Below are 27,754 nucleotides of genomic sequence, written 5' to 3' on the forward strand. Positions count from 1 at the left end.
ATGGTATACCATTCAGGCTGAGCCACTTTAATAGCCGAAACCTGGAAACATTCGGGCAGTCGCTAAGGATGAATATGCCGCAATTATTGGGGAATATTAAGACCATCATGCATCATGCTATTCAACAGGGTACTTGCCATGTGTGTCATTTTAACGGAGCCCAGGGACTAGTGTCAAAACTATTATTGAAAAGACAGTTTTAATATGTATTTGATATACACAACTTATAATATATCCATATATACATAGTTATTCATGTGATGGGTTTAAATATACCGCCACATTACGAACCGGTTCAAACGGGAACGACGCAAAAATGTTCTTCAAAACATAATGCTGCAGCAACTAGTTTTTCAATGCATTTTTTACGATTTTCATTGGTCAAAAGAAATGTTGCTAAAGCAACAAGTTTTGCATTGCCTTTTTGACGATTTTCATTGGCCATTCTTAATGTCACTCCATGCACAATGTTGCGGGCAACACTAATTTGCAAACCGTGTTTTAGTCAAAATACAATACATGCGAGTAGGAAATTTATTCATCAATATTATAGGATACAATTATGTGGACAAAGCTGAGAGATCTAAATGGCTAGTAATATTCGACGGAATATCAAAATCGAGGAATATGTAAAATATAACTTCAATTCGTCAGTATATTTACGGTATATTTTTAAAATGAGACGGTATATTTTGGTATATATCTGAGGGTCGGAAGGTATATTTTAACGATAAATCCGCGGTCACACAGCCGAAGAGGGCGCCGCTAAAGCGTTTCCGAGAAAAAAAAAAATAAAAATTAGCTGTTTTCTAGTGTAGCTTCGTGTGTCAGCAATTGGTGAAAAGAAAGTGAGTTGCGAATTATTTTCTAATTGTATTTTCGCGAATATCCCACGCCCCGCGATGGGTTTCTTCTGTATTCCCGACTTCTCCGTACATTAGTTTTTTCTTCGCTCTTTTCTTGTTGCTGCCCCGCGTTTGTGTTCGTGTATGTGTGTGCATGAGTGTGCATGGAATGGTGTTTTTTTTTTTTAGGGGTGGGGGTAGATTTTTCTCTAGCTACTTTGCTGTGTTCTGGCCGCGTCGGGCTCCAGCCCAGGCCGAGTGTAACAGCAGCAGCTCTTCGCTGGGAGGCGGGCTCTTACTGAACACCGACAACACGGCAGCTTGCCGACGTGAATTCGGCTGCAATTGGCCATGTCCCTGGATGCGCTTCGTCAGGCTCAAACCTGACACTATCCGGACATCCGAGCGACCTTCGGGGGCAGCCGCAGCTGAAGCCGAAGCCGAAGCCTCCACCATGTACACACACATTTTGGGGGCAACACGAACGAGCTGCAATTCGGAGGGCCAGGTCACTGCAATTGAAATTGAATCCTTACCGGAGACAGAAGTGGACGCGGACGCGTGCAACGACATCACACATCATCTCTTAATTGAATTAGGCTGCAGAAAACCGAATACACATATATTTTTCTTGTGCTTCTTTTCCATTTGCAGCTTCTGGCGCGCACTGCGACGTAGATACAACACATTTTTTGTGGCACTTTGACCAGTCTACGGAGACGCAAAAAGCGAAAGCACACGCAAGCGACTTTTTTTTTTTTTGGGCTGCGTATAGAACAGGATCAGGACAGCCATGTCGCAGTCGGACAAGATGCAGGATCAGAACCCTCAGTATGAGAATGAGAACGAGGAGTTGTCTTCGGACATAGAGGTGAGTCCGAGCCTTAAAATCCTCTCCCGTTTTTCCACTCGAAATCTAATGCTGAATTCGCTTTATTCCTCCCATTTTCCAGGAGCCAGCCGATGCTGTGGAGCGTGAGGGCCAGCAGGAGAGCAGCCACGATGAAAGCTTCAATGATGATAGCAATGGCAATGGCAATGAGCTCCAGGAGGGCGGGGACCAGCAGCAAGAGCAGGAGCAGCAGCAGCCCCAGGAATCGTCCGGGGACGAGCAGAACAACCATGGCAGCGAGGAGGCAGCAGGCCCTGCAGACCAACAACAGCAGCAGCAACAGGGTGGCAATAACAACGCCGCCGCACCGCCGCAAGAGCAGGAGGAGCGCGTGAGCTCGACCAATCTAATAGTCAACTACTTACCACAGGATATGACGGACCGAGAGCTGTACGAGCTCTTTGCCAACTTCGGGGGCATCAACACCTGCAAAATCATGCGCGACTTCAAGGTAAGCCAAAGCCAGCCAGGGAAGTAGGGTAAGAGGCCACGCAGAATGCACGTCACAGGTCGTTGTTGTCAAGAGAGGCCTCCTGCTATTGCTCTTGTTGTCCTTGTCGCACCGTGCAATACATACACAAACTGCAACTCTAACCTGTGCATCCTTTCTCTCTGGTTTATTTCATCCCCCACCCTCTTTGGCAACGCGCCCGACGCTCAGACTGGATATAGCTTCGGCTACGGCTTCGTCGACTACAGAACAGAGGCGGACACCGAAGAAGCTATCGATAAGCTGAACGGGCTATATGTGCGCAACAAGCGATTGAAGGTGAGTGTACCACCCTGTCCCCGAACCACCTACCGCTTGCGCATACTCATTCCTGTCTCTCGGGACGCTCTCTCGTCTCTTAGGTCTCGTATGCTCGCCCCGGCGGCCAGTCCATCAAGGACACCAACCTGTATGTCATCAATCTACCACGCAATATCGACGATGATATGCTCACCAGAACCTTCTCGCCGTTTGGCCAAATTGTCCAACGGAACATCTTGCGGGACAAACTCACCGGACGTCCGCGCGGCGTTGCCTTTGTACGGTAAGTCCATCGTTATTCTGTTGTCCCCAGAAGTAAAATAGCTCTCATAAGCCAGCAGCAGCGCTGCTGCCGACCCCTGATCTAGAGTTACCTTCCAAAATCAAGATCTATTCAAATTTGGCCCTTAAATATAGAGATGTTTGAATGCACTCTTAATATTATGTATAGATTCCTACCTTAATAGGATATTTGTAATTAGAGAAATGTAATACAGAAATGTCCAGAGTGAATGTTCATTTGAGATTGTCATTCATGGTCGTAATTGTGGCCCAGACTTAGGTGCTTGTCTAGGAGCTGTTAGGCTCTCAAAGGATTGCATATTCAGCACATATTGTAAGATGAATTGTGTTCTTAAACAAACGAATCATATACGCTATATGTAACCTTGTCCGGGGCGTTCATCTGTGGTGTGTCGTGGCTGCAGTGTAGATTTAGGCATAACTTATCTGCAAGCTTTCTAGCTACAAGCCCAGATCTGACACGACGTTTATTAAGACTGTAAAATCACTGATCTATCAAAACATCAGCATTACCCTTTGCCAATTAGAACGCTAGAACGCTTCAGTGCAAGATCAGCCAACTCTTTTGTTATGCTTTCTTTTGAATAATCCGATGAATCTGTGATATGAAACTGATGTATGTAAGATTTACACGTTCAACATTCAAACGATATGTAGAAAAGGATGCAAGAGACATTCACAATTCACAGTAGGTCCAGAAATATCTAGAGAGCTCGAAGGGCCAGGGCATTTAAATGGAAAAGGATGCCTTAACTCGTAGAGTAGAGAAAGGACTCACATATCAATACCTAGTATAATCGTGGATGCCACAGGCCGAATTCCAACTGATGTTGAATGTCAATCTGTGATTTCTACCCAAACGCTATTCGGGGTGCGAAGGTTGGAATTCGGTCTGTGGCACCCCCGTATAATAGAAGATTTCCATATATCCTACAGCTATAGTGTCTACTCCTTTTGCCTTTCTCTAACTGTCTATCTCTCTCCCTCTCTCTCTCTCTCTCTCTCTCTCTCTCTTTCCATTCTCCGCTACAGCTTCAGTAAGCGCGAAGAGGCACAGGATGCACTGAACACGCTGAACAATACGGTTCCACTGGGATGCACACAGCCGATTTGGGTGCGTCTGGCCGAGGAACATGGCAAGGCAAAGGCTGCACAGTTCATGTCGCAGATTGGCGGGCCGATTGGCGGTGGTGTAGGTGGTGGTGGGGGAATGGCTGGCCCACTGCATATTGGACATCAGCCGCACCACCATCACCACCACAACAACAACAACCAGCACCACAACAACAACCAGCATCATCCACACATGCAACAGCCGCACCAGCAACAGCTCCAGCAACACCATCACCCACCGCATCACCACCAGCACCATCAGCAACAACACCATCCCCACCAGCCGCATAACCACAACCACAGCCACAGTCACCACAACCACCATAATATGGCCCACCACCCGGCGGTGCACCATATGCAGCTGCACGGAGGAGTCCACGGCATCAGCATGGGGATGGGGGGCATGGGCGTGGGCGTAGGAATGGGAGTGGGTGTGCATATGCATGGTGGAGGTGGGGGCGGTGGAGGAGCGGGTGTCGGTGTCGGTGGTGGCGGTGGCGGCTACCAGCATATGGCGCATAGAGGTAGATCAAATAGAACAACACGATCTCAAAAACTGCATCCATATAACAATCATGCACAGAAATTTATTTAAAACACACAAAAAAATTAATTTCTTTACACCAATATTAGCTGCATCTCACAGGTGAAGTGGTCATGCTGCCATTGCCACATTGCAGCCACTCCAGCAGGCAGCCGTGCAATGGCAGCAGCAAATTCCGCATCCGAATCCTCAACCGCAACCGCAGTCGCGTCCACATCCACAGCCACCACAGTCTCATCAGCCATCATACCAGCCACAACAACAACATCTGCTACCAACAACAACAACAACAACACACATGTCCACCATCTCCGCCAGTCAGCAACCCCCCAACCAGCCGCAGCAGTCTCGCGCGATCACCAACAACAATATGAATAGTTACAGCCAGCAGCAGTCACAGCAGCAACAGACCAACATTCAGATACCCAGCCAGTCGGCCTACTATGCACCTGCTTACTTTGTTCCTACCTATCAGACAACAGCAGGATCAGGAGCAGCCACACCGGCAGCAGCAGAAGCAGGAGCAGCAACAGCAACAGCAGCAGCAGCAGCAGCTGTATATCCAAATACGGTTGGCTATGTGGTTACTTCTGCACCTGCCGCCACCACATATTTGGCTACAGGAACAGCTCCTGGAGCACCACCAACACGAGCAAGACGAACTCCAACATATACCGCGACATCGAGAGAATCGGGTGGCACAACATATTATTATTATCATCAGGTCGATGAGGGATCTGGATCAACGCAAACAGTGCCCGTACCATCAGCCACACCCACAACGTATACGTATGCAACATCATCAGCAGAAGGAGCAGCATCTGCAGGAAGAGAAGGAGCGGGAACAACCACACCAGAAGGAGCCGGAGCAGATACCGCATATGTATATTACCAGTGTTCCGATTCGAACCATGTCAATACCCTCAACTACTTAGATCCTCAAACTGGGAGATTGCAAGCCATGGGTCTTGTATATGTGACATACAGGGGAGACCGAGATCGAACAGACGGAGCAACAGCAACAACACCAGCTCCAAGAACAGCTCAAGCACAACAGCATAGAATGGAGGCGAGTTGGGGGCCGGGAACAACTGGTGGTGGTGGCGGACGTGGCAACAACAACCAGGATGCTGCTGATGATGATGAGATGCTGCGCGGCACTAGCGGAGGCAGAGGCAGTGGTGGAGCAGCCGGAGGAGGCAGCAGGCACGCAGGCGGTGGCAGCTTTAACCACTACAACCGAAATCGAAACCGAAACTGAATCTAAATCATCCCCCTCGTAATATCCCGGAAATAGCCCCCTCAAAATCCTCTATCTCTCTCTCTCTTTGACTCTGTGCGTCTCTCTCTACCTAGATGTATGTATGTGTTCGTACAGACAGACACACAGAAACACACAAATGTATATATTCACACACACTGATTGATCGGTTGAAGATCGGAGGGCGAACGAAGGAAGAGAGCGGCGCAAAAAGGCATTGGCAGCAAAAACAAAAGGGATGCAGACAAAAACAAAAACAAAACAGATACACAAAGAAAACAAAAACAGAGATAAACATAACGATTCCAAGCTACGCAGATACACACACACATACACACGAGGCAAGAGGCAGGAGAGTTCTCCTTTTAGAATTTCACAAACTATTCACATTTTACGTTTGAAACGATCGATATCCAATTCAAATTCCATTTAATTTTTGTATCAGAAGCATACAAAACATACGCACTTCCAGACAACACTCAATATCATACACATACATACATATATGTATACCATACATTTCAACTCTGCAGAATGTTTGATTCAATTGTAAAATTATAAGAGGATCCTGGAACCTCAAAAAATTGTATGTAAAGACACACACACACACAAATTATATAATAAATATATACATATATATAAATATTCATATTCATATATATATATATGAATATATATATATATATATATGTATGTTGAATATACAATGGATATATGTATAAAACACCCGATTCTGTAATCTGAAATTCAACATATATTTGCCATTTTGTCAAATCAGAAACTCCGCGCGAGTGCTGCTGGAAAAACGCCTTTGATAGAGTAGAAATATCAATATTATAACTCTTAAAAAAATTTTTTTTGACTAAATATAAACCTATAAAAATAAAACCCTAGTCTTGTAGAATTATCATAGATAAGGTACGTGTTTTTTTTTTTCAGACTAAATTTAAAAAAAGAAGAAAAAAACTGAAAGAAACAAGCCGAAAAATACATGTAATTAACGTTAAATATAAAATAAAAAGATACCATTACATATATATTAACCGTTATACGTTATAAACATCAAGTCAGACACACAGACTTAATTGTTAGCTCTGAAAAAGAGCGAGAGGTGACGATAAGATGAGATGAGACGCGCAGCATGTTAGCGAGAGCAGGAGCGAGCATAGTGCAAAGCAATATGGCGCCCTCACGTGATACAGACAGAGAGAGACGACAACGGCAACAAGTCGAGGGTACAGTCGCCACCTGGGGATCAGACCCGACCGGGACCTACCACAAATCAACGAGACGAGCTTATTTTGTAAGATAAAACTATCAAAACAAAACAACTATTGTAGCATGAACAAGTGTTAAGATAATAACATAGCAGCATTGTCAGCGTGTGAAGAAGGCTGCTTTTGTCGAATAGTTAAATTTGTATTAAATATACACATTTAATGTAGTCCGTAAGCAACCGAGGGACGGAGTAGCTCAGCGCCGTCGTATAAGAAGAAAAAAAGCCCTTTACGTTTAGATTAATGACAACGATTTATCCCAAGAGCACAGAAAACCAAATGAGAGATTTATTTGTAAGAGAACCTTTTTATAAGTGTAACAGAATTTAATATATGATATACTATATGCAATGTAACTGAACAAAAGTATCTTAAAAGTGCACAGAACCAGAAAATTAGGCAAAGGAAATCTAAAGGGAGGTTGTAATATACGAAGGATAGGCATGAGGGAGTTGGATGATAGGGAATAGGCAACGAGACTGGTTTTTTTTTTAATTCTAGGACATGGACAGCAACACCCCAGAGACCAGTGGAGTATATGATCACGGATTCCATACAAACAACATAAGCCAAATACAAAAGTACAAGCCACAGCCAGTAGCTGTGAAAGTCATGAAACGGAGTCGTGCCAACGAGTATCAAAGTGTCCTGGTGCCAAAGTGCGCCGCTGTGAGCAGAGGTCCTGCCAATTCAACGGTGAGTCCTCTTGAGAAGGCAAAAAAGAGAAGAGTGCTAGAACCAAAACTTTTTTTGGCAAACCCGTGGATTTCACGAGCAAATTTCAAAATTAATGTATTAGTTAAGATAAAATGATTGATAGTTTCAACCTGTCACTATAAAACCGTTTCGGACTTTGCCAAATATACAGAGTTTTTGACAAAACTGATGTATTTTCTTAATTCTTTTCCTCCTTTAGTGAGCGAGCGCCTACAACCGGACGAACAAAGATGTATACTGTGGCTTTCTAAATACACACAAATATTATGAAACTTGAAGACTTTTAGTGCACTTGAGGTAAAAGATCTCGTGGTTTCTTTTTGTAAGTAAAGAGGAAGGATACGATGGAGCTACAATAAGAATTTACAAACAGTATTATTTTCCGCGCTTTAACCAAGTTGTTACCCTGTTCAAAATGAACGCGCCCAATAGGTTGACTGTTGGGGGCGATAGCTATCGATTACAGTTCACCAAATGACTTATCGACCTCTCGTTTCCGCCTTCCAGGCAAGAGCGAGAAGGAGCGATTCGAAAACAGCTGCTGGAACAGCACCACTGTGTTGGAAAACACACCGTGTATTCCAATGTCAATTAAACGAGAGGAAAAGCCCCACAAAAAACTTTAACCAATAGTTAATCTGTCGCTACAATACACAATTGGCGACTACGAAGCTGCCCCACGGCATCGAATTTCACCCAAGAGGATTGGAAACTGAGAGTTATCAGAAATATATAGAATAAACAATCACCGCAAGACAGTGACCAACGACAGCGCCACAGAGGGGATAGCGGACTACGCAATAAACGAGATAACGACCTTCCACCGCTCGTCGCTCCCCTCTTCCTGCTCACGTTCTACCCTCCCTCGGACAGTGCTTGCCACTTGCTGCTACTGCAGCGACAGCTTAGTGCGTCTCCGTCTAGTGGCTTGGTAACTCAATTCGAGTGGCCGCCGCAGTGACGCGACAGCGAAATGCCCCAGACGAGGGCTGCGGCCGCTGAGGCAGCGGCGGCGGGCACCGTCAATGGCCAGCCGCTAGTGAAAATCGGCCATTATCTGTTGGGCGCCACGCTCGGTACGGGCACCTTTGGCAAGGTAAAGATCGGTGAGCATCAGATTACGCGCGTCAAGGTCGCCGTCAAGATTCTTAACAGGCAGAAGATCAAGAGCCTAGATGTGGTGGGTAAGATTCGGCGAGAGATCCAGAATCTGAAGCTCTTCCGGCATCCGCACATCATTAAGCTTTATCAGGTAAGGAGTCTTAAATTCCTGTGTCCCGAAGTCCTGTGTAATAAGTTCCCCCTTGCCCGTTTCCCTTAGGTGATCTCCACCCCATCGGACATCTTCATGATCATGGAGTACGTGAGCGGCGGCGAACTGTTCGACTACATCGTGAAACACGGCAAGCTGCAGGAGCATCAGGCGCGCCGCTTCTTCCAGCAGATCATCTCGGGCGTGGATTACTGTCATCGGCACATGATTGTGCACCGCGACCTGAAGCCGGAGAACCTCCTGCTCGACCACAACATGCACGTGAAGATCGCTGACTTTGGGCTATCGAACATGATGCTGGACGGAGAGTTCCTGCGCACCTCGTGCGGCTCTCCCAACTATGCGGCGCCCGAGGTCATTTCGGGCAAGTTGTATGCCGGTCCCGAGGTGGACATCTGGTCGTGCGGCGTCATTCTTTACGCCCTGCTCTGCGGCACGCTGCCCTTCGACGACGAGCACGTGCCGACGCTCTTCCGAAAGATCAAATCGGGCATCTTCCCCATACCGGAGTACCTCAACAAGCAGGTGGTCAATCTGGTGTGCCAGATGCTGCAGGTGGATCCCCTCAAGCGGGCTAACATCGAGGAGATCAAGAAGCACGAGTGGTTCCAAAAGGAGCTGCCCGCCTACCTCTTCCCCTCGTCGATTGAGCAAGACTCGAATGTCATTGACACCTATGCCGTGGCCGAGGTCTGCACCAAGTTCGGGGTCAAGGAGCTCGAGGTGCACAACTCGCTGCTCAGCGGCGATCCACACGACCAGCTGGCCATCGCGTACCACCTGATCATCGACAACAAGCGCTTCGCTGACGACGCCGCCAACCAGATCAACGAGATCAATAACTTCTTTGTGGCCGGGTCCCCGCCGCCGCCGCCAATCGCCACCCATGCATCGCACGAGACCCCAGGACAAGCCTCCGGCCAGACGCCTCTGGCCACGGTAACTGTGGGCGGCGGAACGGCCGCCAGTTCGGGCAGCGCCACGCCTGTGCCACCCGGAGTGGCGCCGCCGAGCAGCAGCGTTCTGGCCGCCATACGACCGCATCCGGAGAGAATCGCACCGATGCGCGACCGCCAGCTGGCCATGTCCGTGCAGAACTCGGGCGGCGCTGCCTTCCCCGAGAAGACGGCACGCGGCGGTACACCCATCAAGCGGGCCAAGTGGCATTTGGGCATACGATCGCAGAGCAAGCCCAACGACATAATGCTGGAGGTGTACCGGGCCATGAAGGCGCTCAACTACGAGTGGAAGATCATCAATCCGTACCATGTCCGTGTGAGGCGGCAGAACGTGAAGACGGGCAAGTTCTCGAAGATGTCGCTGCAGCTGTACCAAGTGGACGCCAAGAGCTATCTGCTCGACTTCAAGTCCCTCACCAATGAAGAGGTGGAGCAAGGGGACGACGTCATCATGGAGAGTCTCACACCGCCACCGCTTAGCGTGACCGGGTTGATGCCGCTCCAGCCGACCGGCCACCATACCATGGAATTCTTCGAGATGTGCGCGGCGCTCATTATACAGCTGGCGCGCTGAGCCCCCGGATCCACATCGGTCCATAGTCTACCCCCAAATGACAACAGTAAATGGCATCTCCGCCGCGGGGCAGGGCTCTCCTCTCCCGGTGGCATGACCATAACTAAGATTTAAACTAAAAGAACAGAAGAATGTTTCGTAATTGGATGATGCCATTCAGGTCATCCGACAATCCGCTACCCGCTACCGTTAGCCGCGTATCCGCTTGACCGCTTTGCTTTAACCGAATCGACCCTAGTTTGTAGATCTGTTCTGTTTCTATTTTATACACGTTGAGTTATTATTTTACACCCCTAATTGTATATTGTATCGTATCGTATGTTTCCGTATACTCGTACTTCGTCTTCGTATTTATCCCCAAACGAATCCGCGTCGCATCGCACGGGAGTGCGCCAGATGTCAGTTATTAGTTTGTAGTCCACTACTCCGGAGGAGGCGGTTTAATGTGTTTTGGGACAGGCCAGTTCAGTTCCATAAACTATGTATTCGTATAAACAAAAGCCTTAATAAAGCAACCAAATAAACCATTCTATTGCTTTCTCTATCTAACCAGGAACTAAATCACTTTCCCCATTCTACTCCATCTCTATGATTGATTCGCTTACCAACACTGATACAGTCAGCTGATCCGCTGCAGTTTTGAGTGCCGCATTCCGATTCCCATGGGAATGGTAAGCAGCAACAAGTCGAAATATAAACCAGGTTTAATGTTACTATGATTATATATTAGATTTTTATTGCATATTAAAAGTATTCCTGCTGCTGCATAAGGGTTAGGCTATCTATCTACTGCGGTTACAGTCTACTCTGGTTCGTTTTTTATATAAAATCTCGATTTGCGGCAAAGCTATACTATTGTATCCGAGGCCCCCATCCTTAATCCTGGTAATCCTCCTCTATTGCTTCTGCTGTTGCTTCCGCTTCAGCTTGTCGATCAACGTCTCGATGCTGTTGGCATCCACCAGGCCAATGAATTTATCCACCACAACGCCGTTGCGAAAGGCAAGGACGGCGGGCACGGCCTTCACCTCGAACGTCTCGACGAGATCCAGGTTCGTCTCCACATCAATGATGGCCACATCTATTTCATCGGAGTTCTCCAGCAGCTCCAGCATCTTGGGTGTGAGTATTTTGCAGGGGTCGCACCACTCGGCATGGAAATTCACAATCACCGGATTGTCGCTGTTGATGACCTGGACACAAACCCAGACCCAGAGAGGAGAAGATATTAGTTCGGGACAAATACTAGATCTTTGGACATTTCGAAACAAAATAAAAAACGGGCTCAAACCGGTAACAGCCCGCCGTTTTGGGCTCATTTGCATACACGAGCTATTCACTACACACACATACACACACACACAGAGATAGACAGTCGCATAGCCAAATGCGTCATGGGGTGGCTAGTTGGCTCGCTGTTTACGGCCGGAACCGCTCACGTACACCAGATAGTATTGCAGGTGCCGCATGCCAGAATCATTGCATAATTGTGCCTGAGGCGCGCACTTGCTCTCTCTCCCTCACCTTCTGATCGAACTCGTAGTGATCCTTGATGACCAGCTTCTTGTGCAGGTGCTGCGACTGGGATAGGTACTTCTGTGTGGCCCTTGCAGACTGTGGGGCCACTCGGTGGCAACTGCTCTGGGCGCTGGCGCTGATTAGGCAGCAGGCGGCCAGACGTGGCGCGATTCCCTCGGCAGCAATCTTAAGCATTTTTTTGCCAGTGGAATTTCTGCAGGGAACAGGAGTGTGTGCGCGCGATTTGTGGGGGTGGGCTGCGATACCGATTTCGATTACAATGTTCTCCGGGGCTGGGATTCTGAGCGTATTCGGAGTGGCCCAGGCGATTAGATTATAATGATGTTGTTCAAATAGATTTTCTCTGTCTTCACTCAGCGCGTTTTGGTATTGGTATTAATTGTTTGTTTATAAACAGCACGGCCTATCGAGTGGACTATCGAGCTATCGCCGAACAGAGTGGCAACATTGGTCAATGATATTCGGCATTCGGCATATTATTCAACACTTGGGTGCGTGTGAGTGCTGCCAGATTTGCGCAATTGTCACATTCATTCCCGCTCGTGCATTTTGGATTTGTGGCAGTTCGTGTTGTTATTCTTTTGCTGCCGCTGTTGCCTCTCCACGAGCCACGAGCGGTACGAGAGCCCTGTTTATCGCAAAAGTGTTTACCTATTACTACTTTTTGTGAATTTTTTTGTTTGTGTGCTGCCCCAAGTAAAGCAAAAGTGTAAACAGAATCCGTGTGCTGGAAATCGGGCTGGAGGAGAAATATCCTTTGCGTGTATTCTACGGATATGTAATTGTTTGGTGGGTTTCAGGGTCGCCCTCTGCGGGCCCCCACCGTGTGTGTGTTAAGTCCAGCTCAGAGTCCGTGGATGTGCCGGTGGGGGAATGACCCATGAGATGAGAAGGCCTTCCTTCATAAAAAATATGCTTTTGTCGTGGGGGGTCGGGGTGGAGCCTTCGTCCTAAGCGGGGGTTTCAATCGGAAATTATCGGAATCCCAACTGGAGAGAGGCTCGGATTTTTGTGACTGTGTTAGTGTGTGTGTGTGTGTTTGTGTGCGTGTTCAAGAAATTGCCCATATTTTTCCACCCCATTTCCAAAACGCGGCCACAGCTCGACCCCTGCCTGAACCAGAATCAGAAACAGAACTCAGGTCTCGGCTCTGTTTCTGTCTCCGACTCCGGCTCGCAGTTATTTTTGGTGCGCAGCTTCCCTTGAGCCGGATTTCGTTCTTGTCCTTATTGTTCGCCCTGCTGTTGCTGCAGTTTCAACCCCCTTTTGTGCCCAGGGGGTATGGCCATTGGCATGGGCATGGGCAGGGGAGCACCACACAGCATCTTGAAACGTGTTTTGACGGAATGGATGGCTATGGATATGGTTGGCTTTCGCACAGCTGTTCTGACTCTGGGCTTCTGCGTCGCAATATCCTTGCCCCTTCCCCTGCCCCATTCCCTCTTCTTCTTTTCTCTGTTGTATTTTGGTGGGATTTATGACATCAACACACGCTTTTGGCACACCGCCACAACACACACACACTTACACACACAGATGCAAGGGCAGTAACGGTCGCAAGCTTTGTCCTTTTAGTCCAAAGCTCCACATCCGTCGTCTCGCTCTGCCGCTTGATTCGTGCTTACAGTTAGGTTAGGTAGTCGGCCCGAAAGCCCGCCCGCCCCGAGCTACAGCGAAACGAGCGAGGCTTTGGTTTGGCTTGGGGTCGAAGTCGAGTGTGTTTGTGTATCTGTGTGTCTATTGGTGTTGGTGTTGGAGCGCGACTTTTTCTTTTGTGGTGTGCGTGTCCTCCATGTGCGTGTGCTCCCCTCCCTATCTATCATCTTCTTCGTTGATTTGTGTGTTCCGAGCGTCGTTTTTCCCTTCCCCCCAAGGTGCGTTCTAAGGTAAGGTGTGGAGGCAAATCAGTTTGGCTTAACCATACCTTTTTGTTAGCATGTAAACATACCCCAGCAATGCCAGCAATATGGGCACCTGTCGGGAGAGTAATCTGTGTGGGCATCACCTCCGGCATATGTTTGCGGCAAGTTGTGGCAATACATCCTTTAGGGATCCTGCTAATATTGACACCCGAGAGGAATCATTATCGGATTTCCTCACCCTTTAATTAATGCGAAGTCTATGTGCATTTGTATCTATGGCAAGGCGTTATGGGTTCTTTACCGCATTTCGAGAGTTGCCCATTGGCTTACCCATACCTTTTATCAAATATACTCTGGCAGGGACCCTCTTTCTCTCTCTCTCTCTCTCTTTCCCCGGCGATAACCTCATCTCCTGCATTGGCTTTTTATTTAGCTTCTATTTCATTAGTTGCTTATTTCTGAATGGCAGTTTCTTCCCCTTCCTTCTTTTGCTGTTTCCCTGCCTTGACCTTAGAACCTCCTCTTCTACTTCTACTTCTACCTCTACTTCGACTTCTTCTTATTCTGCCTGTCCTCTTTTACTCCCATATCCTGTGCGCTTGTCCTCGATTTTTCTTGAAAATTAATTGTTATCGATTGACTGCAAAGCCTGCTTCCATATGCGTCCTGCACGAGCCACGCACTGACTATTTTTTTTAGGACATTCCAATTAAGTGCCCTAACTGCATTTTTTCAGGGCCCCAGCCAGTGCATTGTTCTGGCGTGTGCTTTGGGGTGCCCTTAACTATCCCCAGTTTTCCATTCGCTTTGCTTTGGCGCCCTGGACAGTAAGTAGATGAACAGGAAGAGGGCGTGGAGACCCCTCAAGTTTTGATCACTTCCAGGAATGTGTGTTCCACGAGTGGAACAAACTGAACATTTGGAAAGCGCCGACTGACGGTTTCAGAAGTGGTGGGGGGCTGGGTGGGGGGAAAATTTTTATGATGCTTTTGGCCTAAAAATATCCGCCACGAAAAACGAAATTCGTTATTTCGTCTCTGAACGCTGATCCCAAGTTCGATTCGGCCTCGGTGTCGGATCGGTGCTGCTGCCGCTCTACTTCTCTGCCTGCCCCTCCACGTAGCCAGAGAGAGGGGGCGGGGGGATGGATTCCATGTGTCTAATTATGTGCCTGTCTTGGACGGGCAGGTCGCTCACGGATCTCCTACTCCCATGATCTGCTCAAAACCCACCCCATGCCGTGCAACTCCGCACTTCAGAATCCGATCCAATCCAATCCAAGCTAGAACTCTCTCTCTCGCCTCTATTTATGGATCGGTCTAAAAATAGTTCTGAGGCTCTACTCGGGGCTCGAGCGCCGCCTGACGAAGAAGGTGCCTCAAGAAGAATGGAAGTTCAATTACCTTTAAATGGATTACACAAACAAATAGCAAGGGTAGGAGCAGGGGGAAGTAGGGAATAGAGAGAAGGAGACATGGGAAGCCTATATCAAACATAGATACACACACACATACAAGATAAAGTAACACAAGCACAGATACAGACACAGACACAGATGCAGATATAGATATAGAAAGCAGTGCCCGATCGTGTCGCGCTCTCTCGGTCTGATCCCGACTCCCTCCCTCCAACTCCTGAGGCCTCGCTTCCCCAACTCTCTCACCTCCTTTCGGTCTGTATCTGTGCACGTCTGTGCCCCTGTTCTAGCCGTGGAAGGGATGGGTGTGAGGGGGGGGGCTTGTCGGCAATGCTGCCAAAAATAAATTTGAACTCAAATCCGTAGCACAGGCGGAGAGACAGGGCCAGGGAAAACCGTTTCGAAAGCGAGTGCCAAGAAAAACCAACGCAATGAATTTCCCCAAGAGCCAAGTACCGAGAGCCAAGAGTTCGCCCCAAGAAGAGCCCCGTGTCCAAAAATCTCGGGAAACGAGAATCACAGAGTCCCAGAAATTAGAGAAGCGGATGCCAGAGCGGGAGCAGACTTTTCCAACTGTGGAGGCGCTGCAGAGTAGGCTCAAGTGGAGCACGGAAAATGAGGGAAATATGGGGGAGCAAAATGCATCCCGAATTCCCTCTCTCTGTGTTTACAAATATCTCCAGCGTATCTTTTGCAGGAAGCACGGAGGAGTAAGGGCAGGGGCCGCCTCCATGACGCAACGCATGCCGACTACGTGCCACCACGGAGGAGGCGAGGCCTCAAACGTGCCCCGACCTCATTAGTTTCGAGTTTCCAACAAAAAAAACTCACACACATCGAACCCCGACGGTTGGGGCCGTGGGGAGGGGAGGGTACGGTAGGGGAAGGGAAAAAGCCAAAATGGAAAATGGGGAAAACGCTTTGGCCCATCAATTTTCCATCTCATCTGCGGCAGGCACCGAGAGCGGCCAGAGAGCGAGAGAGAGCTTAGACTGTGGCTATTTGTAAACGCGGGCACAGATGCCCAAAAGTGTGTGCCCATTCATGCACCTCCCCGCACCCAGCCCGCAAAACACCCCCTCGAAAAGCCCCAACCCACACTCCTAGCCAAAACCGATCTCTCCGTGTCTCTGGCTCTCTCTCTCTCTGTCTCTGTTGCCGCTCTGCCAATCTCTGGGGCAGCTATTTTTAAAGTCGAAAAGTCTTTTCCGACGCTGCCAAGTGGCCAAGAGATGCCAAGTACAGTTGCCTACTCACATGGCTGAGCGAGCGATCAGCGGCCTCAGGAGGGATGGGTGGAATGGGACGGCGGGTTTGCAATATTTCCTACTTATGTACATATGTGTCTGGAACTTATTAGCCAGGAAGTCAAGGGAGTGTCATGGAAAGAGTCCAGGATGGAGGAATGTCCTTCTGTGAGCTAAACTGATCTCTGATCCTTCTTTAATGCTCTATTTTATAATGGAAAGCAAATCATATTCTACATATTAGTTGGAGATAATCCATGTATTATGTTGGTACTGTCGCCTAGTTTCCGATGGAAATACGATCAAAGAACGACAATCAGAGTGCTACCCACAGATATGAAGAGATTTCATTATTGGATTGAATGGGTTTCAGTTGAGAAGCTGCAGAAGATCTGTTCCGACTCTAAAATTATATTTATTTTCATATGCAAATATGTTTTCTATTTTATAAGTAAATCATCTTTCAAAAGCTAAGCTAAGAAACATGTCTAGAGTTATCTGAAGGGCTATTCTAGAGATGAGAGCTCCAGGCCGATAAGAGATCATTGCACTTTGGAGCTAATAGATGTACGTTAATAGTCGCTTGTTTTCGGGCGGCATTGGCAACCATCAGAAAAATGGAAGCTGAGTTTGTATGTAAAGGAATTCAAAGAACTCTTTCAAGAAAAATCGGTACTTAAAAGCTCTCAAGAATCAAGGGTATTAGAGGCCAAAGGGTATCTAAGGTTGCATAGAGTATCATAGAGATCCATACTCTATTTTGCCGCAAAAGGAGTTTTTCTATCACTGTTAGAAACACCAAAGAAGTTTATGGAATACCTTTAGGGAAAGTCGGTATTCTGCAGCTCTCCAGAACTAAGGGTATTCGAAGCCTTCCTTCACCGGAGATACATGTATCTTCCATATATTTAGCCATCTATCTATCTATTTCGATTTACGTTGTGATTTTTGTGTATTGTGCGGCGCAATGTAAAAACAATTTTGTTCGAAGCTCCGCTCTTTCCCTCTCTTTCTGGCTTTTGGGCGGACACTGCCGTCGACATAGATACACGGATACGAGCACGGGGATACAGATGCACAGATACACCGATACACCGATACAGAGGCAGAGCAGAACTTTTGGTTGGAAATTTGCCAACCCCTCATGGGGCTTTTCGACGATCAGCTCGACCCCGCATCCGTGCCATGGCTGGGGAGCTGGTGGCCGGGGGCGGTGGAGGGGCTGGCGATGGCGGCGTGCACCTTCAGCCGACGCTCCGCTCGGAGAGGGGCCAACAGGCTGCGACGGCTGCTTTCGGCCCACTGTTCGGGGCTCGGGGCCGGGGCTGGGGCCGGGGCGGGTCCGGTTCGGTCCGATTCAGCAACTCAAGTTGGCCGCGTGTCTGAATTCAGTTTTCAGTATCCAATTAGACTGCGACTGCTGCTCTGTGCTCTGCTCTGCTCTGCTCTGCAACGAACGCGGCGGCGAAAGCGAAAGAACACGGAATCGGAATCGGAGTCCCAATCGGATCGAAAGCAGAATCGGTACGACGCCGACAAAATCCCGACAAACGGTTTTCGAATCGGGTAAAGATCGGAGCGGTGTGCTGCCGCTCTCGTGTTCGCGCTTTTCTTTCTGTTTCCTTCTGTTGTGTGTGTTTTCCACTTGTGTTGTTGTTATATTTCGTTCGGTGCGTCGGCTATTTCGAGAGGGGGATTCAGAGTGGTGTGCTGGCTGCTGCAGTGGCAGTGGCAGTGCCAGTGGCAGAAGGTAGGAAGGTACATGGGCTGAGGCTGGGAATGGGAATGGGAATGGGAATGGGGCTGGGGATGATGTGGTTGATCATTTGTTTTTTCTGGCAGAACGCTGGCCGCCAGAACGCGTGGGCGTTTGAAGAGGGCCAGCTCCGCGCTTGCTGTGCCTCTGTATCTGTCTCTGTCTCTCACTTTGTCTCTGTCTGTGATCTGCTTTCTGTTTGTTTGTAATTGCCGAGAAAGAGAAGATCTCCATTCCTCGAATTCTTGATTCGTCATAAACATACATACAGCCATACAGCCCAGAGCTATATATAAAACAGCCCCGAGTCCATGACTGCGTCTTTATATGGGTTGCTTTAAAATTGTCAGGGAATTGTCTCTAAGCTGCCAATCCCCTGAAAGAGGGTCTAAAGATAGAGAGAAGGCATACGAGAGGATTATTCTCCGCTTAACAAGGAGGGAGTTCCAGTGGAATTTATCTTGGAGCGGCCACTCAAGGATCCACTCCATTAGACTCCAGTAATTGAGAATTCAGTAGAGAATGCCACAGCACATCCGAGTGAAAGTTCCCTTTTTGTATAGCCATCTGTTTTAGTGCCTTTAAGAAGGGATTTTTTTCCAGTATAATATCATAGATACATACATATGCCTAAAATTATTCTTATGCCACTGCTCTCTCTTTCTCTGCTGCGCCGTAGCCGTAGCTTATCGAATCCGCCGGAATCAGAATCGGAATCGGATCGGGCCAATGTGAGTCACGCGCTCCAAGTTCTCGTGGAGCCACAAGCCCACCTTACGGCCGACGATAAGATAATGCTCAACCAACAGTCAGTCGAGTCAGGCCAGTGGCCAGATTAGATATTGGTAGTTTCAACCATGGGTTTCCGCCCCCCATCCCCTACCCCGTAAAGGGGAGGTTCTGATCTGCCCAGATAAGAGAGGAGAGGGGAAAAAGGGAGCGTGGAGTGCGGGGAAACCCAAGTCTCTGCCCCGTCCCCGTCCCCATCGCCATCGCCATCCCCGTGTCACTGCCACTGTTTCCACCTACTCTTCCTCTTCTTGTGTATCTATTGGCCCCTCTCCGTCCATCTCCCTGTCTCTCTTTGTATCTGTCTATCTCTCTCGCTTGATGTTTACGTTTTGGCGTGATTTCGTATTAACAAAATTTGTTCTATGTATTTTTAATTTTAGTCCAAGGTTTAAAACAACAAAAGCGAAACGAAAGGAAAGCAAAGAAGAACAACAACACGACGACGGGGAGCACAGAAGAAGAGTAGATCATCTTGAAGAGGCGCACAAGAAGCCGAAGAAGGGAGAATGACAAAAAGAAAAGGATAAGAAAGGAAACCATAAAGGAGCAGCAGAAACTAAAGGATAAAACTACTGCAGAAAAGAAGGTGATAAGCAACAAGGGAAAACAGAAGGAAAAGCTGGAAAAATAACAGAAGAAACAGAAAGAAAGAAAACAAAAAAAAGAAGCAAGAGAAGCTACAACGCAAAGCCTGCTGCAGAAACGCAGAAGAAACGCATACAAAGAACCCCCCACCCCCCTCCCAACAAAAACAACACGAAAGTCTTCAGCCCAGAAAGAGAGACAGATAGAGAGCGAAAGAGAGCATCGCACTGCATAAAGAACGAGCGAAAGAGAGCGGGTCGGGTTGGCGGTCAGCGTCGTTGTGGGACACCAAGACGTGCAAATCGCGCATACGCCGCGTGAACCGATAGCCAGCCACAGGCACAGGCACAGCCAAAACCATAAACCGAAATTATTCAGTCGAACAGTCGGCCCGAAACTGGCATAGATCCAGCTTCAGACAGTTGAAAAAGGCTAAGCGAGACGGAGAGCTGACCGAGAGAGAGAGAGAGAGAGAGAGAAAGAGTGACCGGAAAGCGGAAAGACTGAGAGGGGCCGAGGATCACACTGCAAAAAGTGTGAGACAGCGGCAGCGAGGGAGAAACGAATTCAAACTGCAGCCGGCAACAGATCCAGGTGAGTGGAATGGGGAGGGCAGGGTAGAGTTTCAAACTGAAAGCTCTCTTTCCTGGAAATTTCCAGTCTAAGGATAAAGGAGAGAGCTTAGAGCTCCGACCCCCCTGTTGAGACTCTTCCAGCGTATTATTCCACTTCCAGTTTAAGTGGGATTTCCAGTTCCAGTCATTTGCAGTGAATGTCATACGAGCTTAAGAAAAAGCTTCAAACATACAGCTTGGGATTGCAGAATGTCTTTAGAATGAGAATGAAACAGATAGATAGATAGATGAAGCTTGAACCTTGGTGGGTGGGGGATGGAGGAGGGGGTGAGGGAAAAAAATAACGATCCCAAATGCGGGCTTGGAATGCCGAATGGAAGACTGGAAGGGGGATTGCACAACTCTGTTCCAGCATTTCCAAGCGCTTTTGCTACGCTCACAGATACACACACACACACACGCAGACAATTGAGCGAGTAAGCGTTTTGCCCTGCCGGAGACGAACGAGCGGCAGCCGAGGCAGCGGCCGCAGTAAAAATTCTCAACTCAAACGCAGCGGATCGGCCGCCTCGAAAGTTTTGTTTTTTTTTTTGCTGGGAAAATGCCCCCCGTCCGCGGCCACAGGCGCTCCTCGAGACAGCCACCGCGTCTGATTACCCCCCATCCCGTGAAGAAGAACAGCAGAAGAGGAAGAGGCAGCGGCAGAGGCAGAGGCAAAGGCAGAGGCAGCAGCAGCAGTCGCGGCAGCCACAAGATCAGGACGGGTGCTGGTAGGCCGAGGAAGGTGCTGCCGCCGTTGCCATTGCCGTTGCCGTTGCCGTTGCCGCCGCTCATTGGACGCAGGTGCGTTTTGTTTTTGGGGCCGAACCTTATCTCGGACTTGGTGGATATCTAAGAGAGACAGAGAGAGGGAGAGAGAGAGAAAGGGAGAGACACAGAGCGGCCTTATCAGAGAACAAACAAAGCCAATTAGAACTTGAAACTCTCTGTGGAGTGGGGAGGGAGAAGGGGTTTGGATGGAAGCTTCACTCCCATTTCAAATCCCATTCCCTTTAAAACCCCCCCTCAACCACACCACACGCTTGGGGCTCGCTTTTTATCAGCGGCTTATCAGTAAATACTTCCACCTGTTGTGTACAGTTACACTCTCGCTCTCTCTCTTTATTTTTGTGTGTGTGTAGATAAGTTGAGGTGAGGTATCGCTTTGCTCTGCATTAAGCAACGCTTGTTATAACACACACAACGAGAAAGAGAGAGACAGCGAAGGAGAGTATAGGTAATCGGCAGAGTCCCCAAAAAGTAAACTTTGCTTTTGTTTGCCATTGCTCAGCGGAAAGCCGCCGTCGCGACGTGCTGCGGCTGCGGCTGCGGCTACGGAGGCGGCCAGTGCGGCTCATTGCCAGGCGGATTTCATAGATAACCGCAGCCCGAAACACTCCCCCCCCACACACACACACACCCACACTGCTAGTCTGTGCCTCGAATCTTATCTTAAAAGTTGACTCCCAACATTGTCATAGCGGGGCGCATTGACGCAGAAAGCGTTAAACCAAGCAGAAAGCCTACTCATCCTAGCCCTCCCATTCCCTTTATTTGAGGAGGATCGCAGGAGACCCCTAGCAACCTCCCGAGCCTAGCCCCCTCTGTTATTGAGGTTAAGTCCGCCACATCCATTATTTACGGCCTCGTGTCCGTCCACCGCTCTATCAACAAAATGCAACTCTGCAATCGCGCTCACACGTTCTTGTCGTCTCTAATTCTGCGCACCTCTTCGTCTTCCGTCTCCCGTCACCCGCATTCGTCACAACCCTTACTTTGTTGCAGCTTAAAAACTACAGCTACATTTGAGCTCGAGTCTCGTGTGTGTGCGTGTGAGCGTGCGTTTGTGTGGCTGGCTGTCTTTGCATTTATTTATAAACTGCGCTCATTGTTGCGCCCTCTCGCGCTTTACTCCTGGCTCGGCCTCTCTCCCGCTCTTGCTCTGTCTCTCCTTATTCAAGTTTCACGCTGATTCCTCTCGCGCGCTTTGCTTCTGCTGCTGCTGCTGCTGCTTCTACGGAGGCGACGGCGAGGTTGTTATTGTAAACTCGGTTTCAAGCTTTAATTACATTTATACATTGTGTCTGTGTGTGTGCGAGTGTACAAACAGAGGAACCCCATTCAGGGCCCCAGCTGTGTGTGGCCCTCGTCGCCCCCCCCTTGTCGTCACTCCTTCTGCTCTATGCGGTGTTGCTGCTGCTGCTGCTGCCGCTGCTTGCGGGCCTGCGCGGTATTCCTATTTTTGTTTGCCCATTCGTCGACGCCGCCGCCAACCGCCCGCCGCCACCGCTGTCACTGTTGCTGCTGCTGTAGCTGTTCTTATTGTTGTTGTTGTTGTTGCTGTTGCTGCACTCCAACGGTACTTCTGAGCGTCCCAGCCATTTGCTCGAAATACGAATTCAGTCGAGCTTTGTGCTTCGTCGCCGCCGCCCGCGAAGTTGCTGCGCACTAGTTCGTGTTCGTGTTCGTGTTCGTCGTCGTGTTCGCTTCGTTCTCTCGTTTTTTGTTTTTGGTCGGCGTCTGGTAGTCCACCCACAAAACCCCCCAACACACACACACACACACACACACACACACACACACAACACCACAGCCCACCTCTCTTTGCTCGTCGTGTCGTCCGTTTGCCGGCTTTGGCGCGGCCTCAAAACGTGAGTACTACTCCCCTGCCCCTGCGCTGTCGTTTTGTTTTTGTGAGTGCGAGAGAGCTTCACGCTAATCTCCAATTTAAGATTAGATATCAGCCGGCAGTGCCCAGTGCCAGGCCAATGCAGCCCAGCATGTTGTCACTTATTGTGGGTTTTGCTGCATTGCTGTCACTCCTGCACATCTATCCTCTCTCTCCCTTTTTCAAGCTTCTGTCTAAGCTTTAAGCTCAGTCAAGCTTCAGGATCAGGGGGCTCCACAATCAATATATGTACATAGGTACGACAAATGACTGGGGGTCCTGTCCGAAATTACGGCGTCACGCGCACATTTACAAAGAGGAGAAGGGCGGAGAGGGGGATGGGCTGGCGGGGGCTTACACAAACGAAGCTTTCGGCTTCACCGTTAGCTGCGTCGCCAGCTTATCAGCGCACGTGTGTGTGTCTGTTTGTAAGTGTGTGTCAGTGTGCGTCTGTGTAGAAGAGTAGAGAATTGTTTTTTCCAATTGCCTGTTTGTCCCCGTACTTTATTTTATTAATTAAAGAACGGCGCCGTTCTGGTCTAGGTGGGGATTGATAGCGACGAAGCTTGTGCGCTGCGCGATCCGCAAGATATGTATCTTTCAGACTTAGATTGCGCGTCAGAAGAGTCACTCGATCCACAGAGAATGCAGAAGAGCGGCACCTGAGGAGCTGGATCGATGGGCAGACTCGTATATTTTTGTAGTTTCAGGTCTACCGATAGGCAGCATTGTGGGGCGTGCAGCCTGGAAGTGGATTGCTGGATGAATGAGAAAACAGGAAGCGGGCTCAGAAGGACCTTAGAAGAACCTTATCCATTTATTTATTTTTAATTGTATACCTTACCCTCTTCCCCTCATGCAGCTTCAAGACGTCTTGCAAACGGCTGAAAATGGAAAAGACTCCCCGGTACACACAGCGGGAGCGGAATATGGTGCTCGGCTACGCGGCGCAGTACAAGGAAGTGATTGAGAACAAGCGCACGGACGCGGAGTCCAACCGGAAGAAGGACGAGGTCTGGCTGCAGATCGCCAAGGAGTTCAACTCCCAGGTGTACCATCAGCGCAGTGCCAAGCAGCTGCGCCAGCTCTACAAGAACATGAAGCTCCTGCTGAAAAAGGACCTGTGCGGCGAAGACAAGACCAATGGCACCTTCCTCGATCTGCTCAACACACTGTCGCAACAGGAATCGGTGGCTCAGTACATAGCCACGCAGATGTCCCCGAATGGGGGCAACCAGAGCGGCGGGGCCAATGGCCATCATCAGGACGACTATGAGGACTCAAAGGTAGGTTGGCATCTGGGGAGCGATCTCTATAACCATCTCAGACAGCAGGTCACTGATCAACTGATGCTTCAACAGATGCCGCCATACGACATGGACACGGACGTGGTCCTGATCAAATCGGAGACCATCAGCGACAACGAGCAGACGGAGAACGGCATGGACTGCTTGGACGACGACGACGACGATGACTGCCCGAGTCCCAAGGCGCCCGAGGTTTGCCTCGAGGAGGAGGATGATGTCCTCTTTGCCACAGATCTAAGCCAGCTGCAGCAGGGCTCAGCGGGATCGGCAGGTGGCGGTGTGGGCAGCGGAATTGGTGCCTGCTCCTCCTCGTCCATGTCTCTGCCCGGCGGCCTAGCCAGCCTCAACGGACCACTGAACGGCCTCTCGGACGCAGTGCAGCGATCTGCCAGCTCGCCCGTGTGCTCCACAAAGACCTCCGTATCCTCTAGCGGCAGTTACGTGTCGTCAACTCCCAAACCGGACATCACCATCCAGACGGTGGGCCACATACGCGTGGGGTCCTTTGCCAATATCAATAAGACCCTGCACAACGGATCCGCAACGCCCAATGCCAGCAATAGCAATGGCAATGGGAACAGCAGCTCCAACAGCGCCGGAGTGCAGCACCTCACAGCGGAGCAGGTGCAGCAGCATATGCTCCTTAACGGTCTCGGTCTGTCCGCTGTTAATCCACCGCCACAGACGCTGCAAGCGGCCATCAATGTTGCCACCGCTTCCGTGCCTGCCCCGGGAACCATTGGCAGCACTGCCTTTGGCGGAAATCGGCGCACTCCACCCATCCTTCAGCTACCGCGTCTCCAGCGCGGCAACAACAACACCAACAACAACAACAACAACAACAACAACAATAACAACAACCACAACCCCAGTCTCAGCAGCGGAACGGCGAACGGTGTGCAACTGCTGCTCAATGGCCATCATAATCAGCATGGGCGTGATAAGGCCACGCAGGGCGTGGCCATTGGGGCCGCCGGCAGCTTCAACGGCTACAACGGCCTGGCCGTCACCGTGCCCTGCCTCAACAGCAGCAGTAGCAGTGCAAATAGCAGCGGCGGTATGCTCATGTCCAGCTCAAACGGCGGCAGCGGGAACGGAACGGGTCCGCGGACGCAGCATCAGGAGTTCATGATGTCGCTGGCCATCGAGGAGCGAAAGCGGAAGATCGACCTGCTTAATGCGCAGATCGACTACTGGCAGACGCTAACCAAGAAGCTGGGTGCCCAGCCGGGCCACTTTCCCAATCCGGCGTGCCTTTGCCACTTTCCGGGCAGCGCCGCCTTGGGCCATGTGGCCGGTGTCACCTCGTCCGCCTCCTCTTCATCATCGGCTGGTGTCCTGCAGACGCAGACGAGTAGTAGCTAGTCCGAAGAGGACGATGGCGATGATGGGGACGGGGGCGGAAGCAGGATCGTGATCGCAATTGGGAGCTCTTCGGATGAGGAGGAGGAGGATGTTGATTTCGGTCTTGTGGATGGCCAGGACAGCAGAGGCGGCAGCAGCGACATCATCTCCATTGTCGATATCAATGATGATGATAATGACGAGGATCCTGATGGACAGATGGAGGAGGAGCAGGAAGAGCTGCAAGTGCAGCTGCTTTTGCCAGCAAAGATCGCCATTACAGATATGCCGGATCTGCCAGATGAATATGATTACTACTCACAGGATGCCTTAGCCAGGGATGTGGGCGTGGTGGGTGGCCTATCACCTTCGAGCCCCTCACTGTCGCCATCCCCATCCCCATCCCTATCGCCCGCCCCCCAGCCAGCCGCCAAGCGCTCGAAGCGCCTGAAAGCCAACTCCATGCAAAGCTGCAGGGCACAGATGGAGATGAAACCCCCTAGGAGGAGGAGCAGCTGCAGCTAAAGCTAAAGCTAGAGCTAGAGAGCTGGTCTAGTATTTCTACTAGTTAGTATTGTACGTATTAACCCAGTCGTAACGCACCTGCAACAAAATCCGAGTGCGCTGCCCCCGCACCAGCTACACGTTAACTTAATATTTTATAATACTTTTACTTTTACTTTTACTTTTACTTTTACTACCGCTACCATTGCTATTCATGAAGGAGTACTACTATTATTATGATTATTATTATTAATATTATTTATTTATGCCTAATTTGTGTGCCAAAAAGAGAGGAGATCAGAATTTAACTTAACCTTTCGACCTTTGCCATCGAGAATGCTTGCCAAAAACAATGATGAACGTACGCCTTAGTCAAACCAAAACCAAAACCGAAACCAAAACCCAAGCACCACCCCAACTCGCAACTCCTATTTATTTTACAACAAAAGAAACCTATGCTTAACTGTTTTTTTTTTTGTATTTTTTATTTGTTTATACCCTTAAGAAAGATTTGGGGTTTTAAGTTTGAAGAGAGCTGCAACCAAAAAAAAGAAAGAGAGAGAGAGAAGAGGTGCGAACACTTTGTCTTTGTACATTTTACCTTTAAACTAAAACTGAAACCTAAAAACAAAACAAACACCAAAAGCAAAAGCTGAAACATACTTAATTAGAATGAGAATAAGGATAGAGAGGATATGTTGAAGGAAGAGAGAGAGAGAGAGAAGAGAGCGAAAACAAAAATATGAAAACTGTACAAATGTGGTTCCTAATCTAGTCCTTAAACGAAAAAGCGAAAGCAAAACACACACACACAAAACAAAACAAAACAAAACAAAAAAACAAAAACCACACGAAATTGTTGTATTATGTGTATTATTTTTATAAAAACGCCATCAACCATACGCTCCACCCTCCCCTTTCTCCCGGCCCCACAGTTCCCACAACCATCCAAAGAATTATAGCTAATTTAATGTATTGTACTTAAAGAACCCCCCCCCCTCAATGAAACCAAGTTCGCGTTTAGTCTGTACAGAAAGAGAGAGAGGGAAACTTGCTAGTCTTCGCTGCTTAACTGTATTTAAGTGCAACATACAAAATGATTTAGTTATTGCTAATTGAACGTGTAAAATGCAAGTAAACTGCATTCATTGTGAATATAGAATTTACAAAATGACATCAATCCCCCCCCATACACCCAAAATTAAAACCGAAACCAAGAATGAAATCTTTATACAACTTTTGTAAACAAATTTATGAATAAAACAATGAATTTACTTTGTGGCCTAGCTGTGGTTGTTTGTTTTGAATATGTCTGGCGCCCATTTTTTGTAGTTATGCAGCACTAAAGCCGGCTTGCCAGACTATTGCGTGTTCGAATTAGAAATCCTAAAATAAATGTATACATTATGATAATATTGATAAGTGCAGAACATAAGCTAAGTGCATTAGCCTCGAATCAGTCATCGTCTAAAAACAATTTCCCAAATCCACTTAGCTAAACTTTCAAAACGAAATTTGTTTGGCGCCAACATTTATAGATAATGCAGCACGGAAGACAGCGCTGCCAGACATATTTATTTGTATTACTCATAGCACTAGGTAAATTTGTG

The 27,754-nt window shown here is 48.7% G+C and overlaps 4 protein-coding genes across 13 annotated transcripts; 3 read left to right on the forward strand and 1 right to left on the reverse strand.

The window, feature by feature from the left end:
• The first annotated feature begins 706 nt into the window (after positions 1–706).
• ssx (sister-of-Sex-lethal) lies at positions 707–5,933 on the forward strand. 2 transcript variants are annotated; one of them, XM_033384063.1, is made up of 7 exons: positions 707–848; positions 1,500–1,716; positions 1,799–2,188; positions 2,399–2,506; positions 2,590–2,771; positions 3,824–4,428; positions 4,538–5,933. In XM_033384063.1, the coding sequence occupies exons 2-7, from the start codon at positions 1,639–1,641 to the stop codon at positions 4,552–4,554; spliced, it is 1,380 nt and encodes a 459-aa protein (XP_033239954.1). In that variant the 5' UTR covers positions 707–848; positions 1,500–1,638; the 3' UTR covers positions 4,555–5,933. The 2 variants fall into 2 exon arrangements, with proteins under 2 accessions (XP_033239954.1, XP_033239953.1); XM_033384062.1 differs by having other exon boundaries at positions 3,824–5,933.
• Positions 5,934–6,388: 455 nt separating this feature from the next.
• AMPKalpha (AMP-activated protein kinase alpha subunit) lies at positions 6,389–11,041 on the forward strand. Its single transcript, XM_001355411.4, has 4 exons — positions 6,389–7,682; positions 7,903–8,000; positions 8,211–8,955; positions 9,025–11,041. The coding sequence occupies exons 3-4, from the start codon at positions 8,677–8,679 to the stop codon at positions 10,507–10,509; spliced, it is 1,764 nt and encodes a 587-aa protein (XP_001355447.2). The 5' UTR covers positions 6,389–7,682; positions 7,903–8,000; positions 8,211–8,676; the 3' UTR covers positions 10,510–11,041.
• A 258-nt stretch (positions 11,042–11,299) lies between these two features.
• On the reverse strand, positions 11,300–12,468 carry LOC4816040 (thioredoxin, mitochondrial). The gene is made up of 2 exons (XM_001355410.4): positions 12,034–12,468; positions 11,300–11,702 (listed from the first exon to the last, which is right to left on the reverse strand). Exons 1-2 carry the CDS (start codon positions 12,220–12,222, stop codon positions 11,406–11,408), a joined length of 486 nt encoding a protein of 161 aa, XP_001355446.1. The 5' UTR covers positions 12,223–12,468; the 3' UTR covers positions 11,300–11,405.
• Positions 12,469–12,540: 72 nt separating this feature from the next.
• LOC6902086 (homeobox protein 2) lies at positions 12,541–27,418 on the forward strand. 9 transcript variants are annotated; one of them, XM_015185670.2, is made up of 3 exons: positions 12,541–12,837; positions 19,503–20,301; positions 23,852–25,661. In XM_015185670.2, the coding sequence occupies exon 3, from the start codon at positions 23,880–23,882 to the stop codon at positions 25,659–25,661; it is 1,782 nt and encodes a 593-aa protein (XP_015041156.2). In that variant the 5' UTR covers positions 12,541–12,837; positions 19,503–20,301; positions 23,852–23,879. The 9 variants fall into 9 exon arrangements, with proteins under 9 accessions (XP_015041156.2, XP_033239951.1, XP_033239949.1 ...); XM_033384060.1 differs by having other exon boundaries at positions 12,541–12,665; XM_033384058.1 differs by lacking the exon at positions 12,541–12,837 and adding an exon at positions 17,922–18,324.
• The last annotated feature ends 336 nt before the right edge of the window (positions 27,419–27,754 follow it).

This window comes from Drosophila pseudoobscura, chromosome X (assembly GCF_009870125.1).
Source record: "Drosophila pseudoobscura strain MV-25-SWS-2005 chromosome X, UCI_Dpse_MV25, whole genome shotgun sequence".
Classification (NCBI taxonomy): domain Eukaryota; kingdom Metazoa; phylum Arthropoda; class Insecta; order Diptera; family Drosophilidae; genus Drosophila; species Drosophila pseudoobscura.

Excerpts from the sequence above, each read along its gene's own strand:
- LOC4816040 (XM_001355410.4), bottom strand. The coding sequence starts at position 12,222 with ATGCTTAAGATTGCTGCCGAGGGAATCGCGCCACGTCTGGCCGCCTGC. Across the intron at positions 11,703-12,033 it reads ACTACGAGTTCGATCAGAAG|GTCATCAACAGCGACAATCC; the intron begins GTGAGGGAGAGA and ends GTTTGTGTCCAG.
- ssx (XM_033384062.1), top strand. The coding sequence starts at position 1,639 with ATGTCGCAGTCGGACAAGATGCAGGATCAGAACCCTCAGTATGAGAAT. Across the intron at positions 1,717-1,798 it reads AGTTGTCTTCGGACATAGAG|GAGCCAGCCGATGCTGTGGA; the intron begins GTGAGTCCGAGC and ends CCCATTTTCCAG. Across the intron at positions 2,189-2,398 it reads AAATCATGCGCGACTTCAAG|ACTGGATATAGCTTCGGCTA; the intron begins GTAAGCCAAAGC and ends CCCGACGCTCAG.
- AMPKalpha (XM_001355411.4), top strand. The coding sequence starts at position 8,677 with ATGCCCCAGACGAGGGCTGCGGCCGCTGAGGCAGCGGCGGCGGGCACC. Across the intron at positions 8,956-9,024 it reads ACATCATTAAGCTTTATCAG|GTGATCTCCACCCCATCGGA; the intron begins GTAAGGAGTCTT and ends CGTTTCCCTTAG.
- LOC6902086 (XM_002133581.3), top strand. The coding sequence starts at position 20,884 with ATGCCCCCCGTCCGCGGCCACAGGCGCTCCTCGAGACAGCCACCGCGT. Across the intron at positions 21,126-23,851 it reads CCGCCGCTCATTGGACGCAG|CTTCAAGACGTCTTGCAAAC; the intron begins GTGCGTTTTGTT and ends CCCCTCATGCAG.